This window comes from Fulmarus glacialis, unplaced genomic scaffold, assembly GCF_000690835.1.
Source record: "Fulmarus glacialis isolate BGI_N327 unplaced genomic scaffold, ASM69083v1 scaffold9058, whole genome shotgun sequence".
Taxonomy (NCBI): domain Eukaryota; kingdom Metazoa; phylum Chordata; class Aves; order Procellariiformes; family Procellariidae; genus Fulmarus; species Fulmarus glacialis.
Window position 1 is genome coordinate 1 of NW_009230122.1, and position 2746 is coordinate 2746.

The following is a 2746-nucleotide window of genomic DNA, read 5'->3' on the forward strand; positions in this document are numbered from 1 at the left end:
TCCTGACTGGATCAACCTGCTGCTCATCGGGGCTTTCTCCAAGAAGCCCTGGGGTGAGGAACCACCCCCTACACCCCCAGTGCCTGATTTCTTGCCCTTCACGGTGCAGACGGATGCCGCCCCTGCCGGGCTACCCCCCTCACCGAGGGCCATGGAGGTGCCCGGGCGAGAGGTGGGGGCTGCTGGCGAGGGAAGCGAGGACCCGGCTCGGGGGGGGTGGCACAAAAAAGGAGGAGACCTTCCGCCCGCGAGGCCTGGGCTCCCTCTTCCCCTGCGAGGGTTTGGAGTTGGAGTCCCCCGATGCGGGCCAGGACACGGACCTGCTGGCACCGTCGCCCGCGGGGGAGTTCCTCAGTGAACCCCTCCAGGAACACACCTCTGCTGTGCTGGAGGGACCGGCCACTTCAGAGGATGGCATGGGGGACCTGGAGGAGGGCATTGCCACCAGCTCGGATGCTGCTCCCTCTTCCCCTGCGAGGGTTTGGAGTTGGAGTCCCCCGATGCGGGCCAGGACACGGACCTGCTGGCACCGTCGCCCGCGGGGGAGTTCCTCAGTGAACCCCTCCAGGAACACACCTCTGCTGTGCTGGAGGGACCGGCCACTTCAGAGGATGGCATGGGGGACCTGGAGGAGGGCATTGCCACCAGCTCGGATGCTGGCCTGCTTCCCACCTCTGCTTTTGTGCTGAGCTCCTGCCCTGACATCCAGATCGACCCAGCAGTTGAGAAGGAAGAGGAAAGCCTAGCTGTCCTCAAAAAGTCCTCTTCGCAGAGGCCCTCCAGCTTGGGGAAAGATCTAGGGGCAGCAGAGGGCCCACCACAAAGCCCCTCAGACCCAGGGCAGGCTCTGCCCCTGCTCTCATCCTCCCCAACGGCTTCCATCAGCACCTTCAGCTTTGAGCCCCTCAGCAGCCCCGATGGGCCGGTCGTCATCCAGAACCTGCGGATAACTGGGACCATCACTGCCCGAGAGCACAGCGGGACTGGCTTCCACCCCTACACCCTGTACACCGTCAAGGTAAAGGCTCCCCCGGCGGTCACCCCTTTTCCAAGATCCCTGTGCTGCCAGAGGAGCGTGGGCTGGTGTTTGGAGCTAAGGATTTGTGCTGTGTGTGGCTCGACGGCAAATTTTGTCTGGCAGCGAGGGGAATATCAGGCACAGTGTTTTCCCTGTAGCCGTTCGGGTGCAGGGTAGGGGTTCCCACTCTTGGCCAGGGGTCATGTGGGGCTGGTTGAGTCTTTTGTCTCCTGTTTTCACCATTCCCTTCATTGTGAGGGATTCGTGTGCTGTGCAGCCCCTGTTCCTCAGGAAGGGTGGTCAATCTGGGGAATTGCTGGATGGGACCTCTGTGGGGCTAACAGGGACCATAGCACATCAGGATTGTTTTGGGGTCTGTAAGGATTATTGACTGTTGCCTTACTCCTCAGTATGAGACAGCCCTGGAGGGTGAGAGCGCGGGCAGCCTTCAGCAAATGGCTTACCACACCGTGAACCGCCGTTACCGGGAGTTCCTCAACCTGCAGACCAGACTGGAGGAGAAACCGGAGCTCCGCAAGTTCCTGAAAAGTCAGTGCCTGCGTTAGCTTCCTGAGAAAATACTTCTCCCTCTCACCCCAGTCCATGCTCCTCTGCTCTGAGGCTGTCGTGTCCTGCCTGCGCAGCTCTGGGTGCTGGGCTGTTTGTGATGCCCATGTCCTTGCTCTGTGCAGGGCTGGCTAGAGGAGAAATTTATTTCTTTTGGCAGCAAATTCCAGTGTTTCAAAACAATCTTTGTTGCTGTTCAGATCACAAGACTTGCTTTTGTGGTTTTGCACCTTAGCAATGAATAGAAACACTGGTACCTGCAAGCGTTGTTTGCCTGTAAGAAAGTAAAGTAGTATGTGTTGAACCTAAGCTTTTTTTTAGAAAGAAAACAATGTTTCTTCTAATGCTACTTATGTGTAAAGCATGTTCCTACGTAATCCTTTGGTTTTGACTGGAAAACTGCTTTGTTGAGAATTTTTGGGCTCTTTGAGCGATGTAAAGTCGTGTTCTTGCTTCTTTAACATTAAAGGCACAGATGATATGATATCAGCAGAACGCAAGTTCTGTATGGATTTAAGGTCTGATTCAGCCACTGTGGTTTGAGGGGTGTATTATCTTGGGCTGATGCCGTGTGTAGTGGTAGTCTAAAGCATGACAGCATTAAGATTTTAAAACAACTGTTCCAGTTTTCTCGAGCTTGCTAATGGGTTTGTTTCCTTTTTGTAGATATCAAAGGCCCAAAGAAACTGTTCCCTGATCTCCCATTTGGAAACATGGACAGCGATAAAGTGGAAGCCAGAAAAAGTCTGCTAGAATCTTTCTTGAAGGTGAGATACTTGCTTGTGTGCCCCTGTGAGCTAGAAAGCAGCGCGCAGGACAGCTCTGTACTGACAGGCAGTGGAGCACATCGGATCTCTTCCACTGCGCTTTACATGATCAAGCTGGGAAATTGACTCAAAAAAGATCTAAAACTACATCTTTCCTTGCAGCAATTGTGTGCAGTCGCTGAGATTGCAAACAGTGAGGAGGTGCAGGAGTTCCTCGCCCTGAACACTGACGCCAGGATCGCTTTCGTCAAGAAGCCCTTCGTTGTCTCCAGGATAGACAAGGTAGACAAGTGGGAAACTGGTTATCTGAACCACTTTTGACTGCACCTAGACATGCCTCTTGGGCTTCAATGTCTACATATATGGCTGCGGCAGCAGTAGCCAAAAAAACCGA

The 2746-nt window shown here is 54.3% G+C and overlaps 1 protein-coding gene across 1 annotated transcript in view; it reads left to right on the plus strand.

The window, feature by feature from the left end:
• Positions 1 to 7: 7 nt before the first annotated feature.
• The window catches only part of SNX19 (sorting nexin 19), a gene marked incomplete at its 5' end in the record, with an annotated part of 22167 nt that continues 19428 nt past the window's right edge, over positions 8 to 2746 (plus strand). The window contains 5 exons of the mRNA XM_009584107.1: positions 8 to 172; positions 449 to 1018; positions 1429 to 1567; positions 2252 to 2352; positions 2515 to 2634. Coding sequence (XP_009582402.1) covers positions 8 to 172; positions 449 to 1018; positions 1429 to 1567; positions 2252 to 2352; positions 2515 to 2634 — 1095 coding nt within the window. The remainder of the gene's footprint in view (positions 173 to 448; positions 1019 to 1428; positions 1568 to 2251; positions 2353 to 2514; positions 2635 to 2746) is intronic.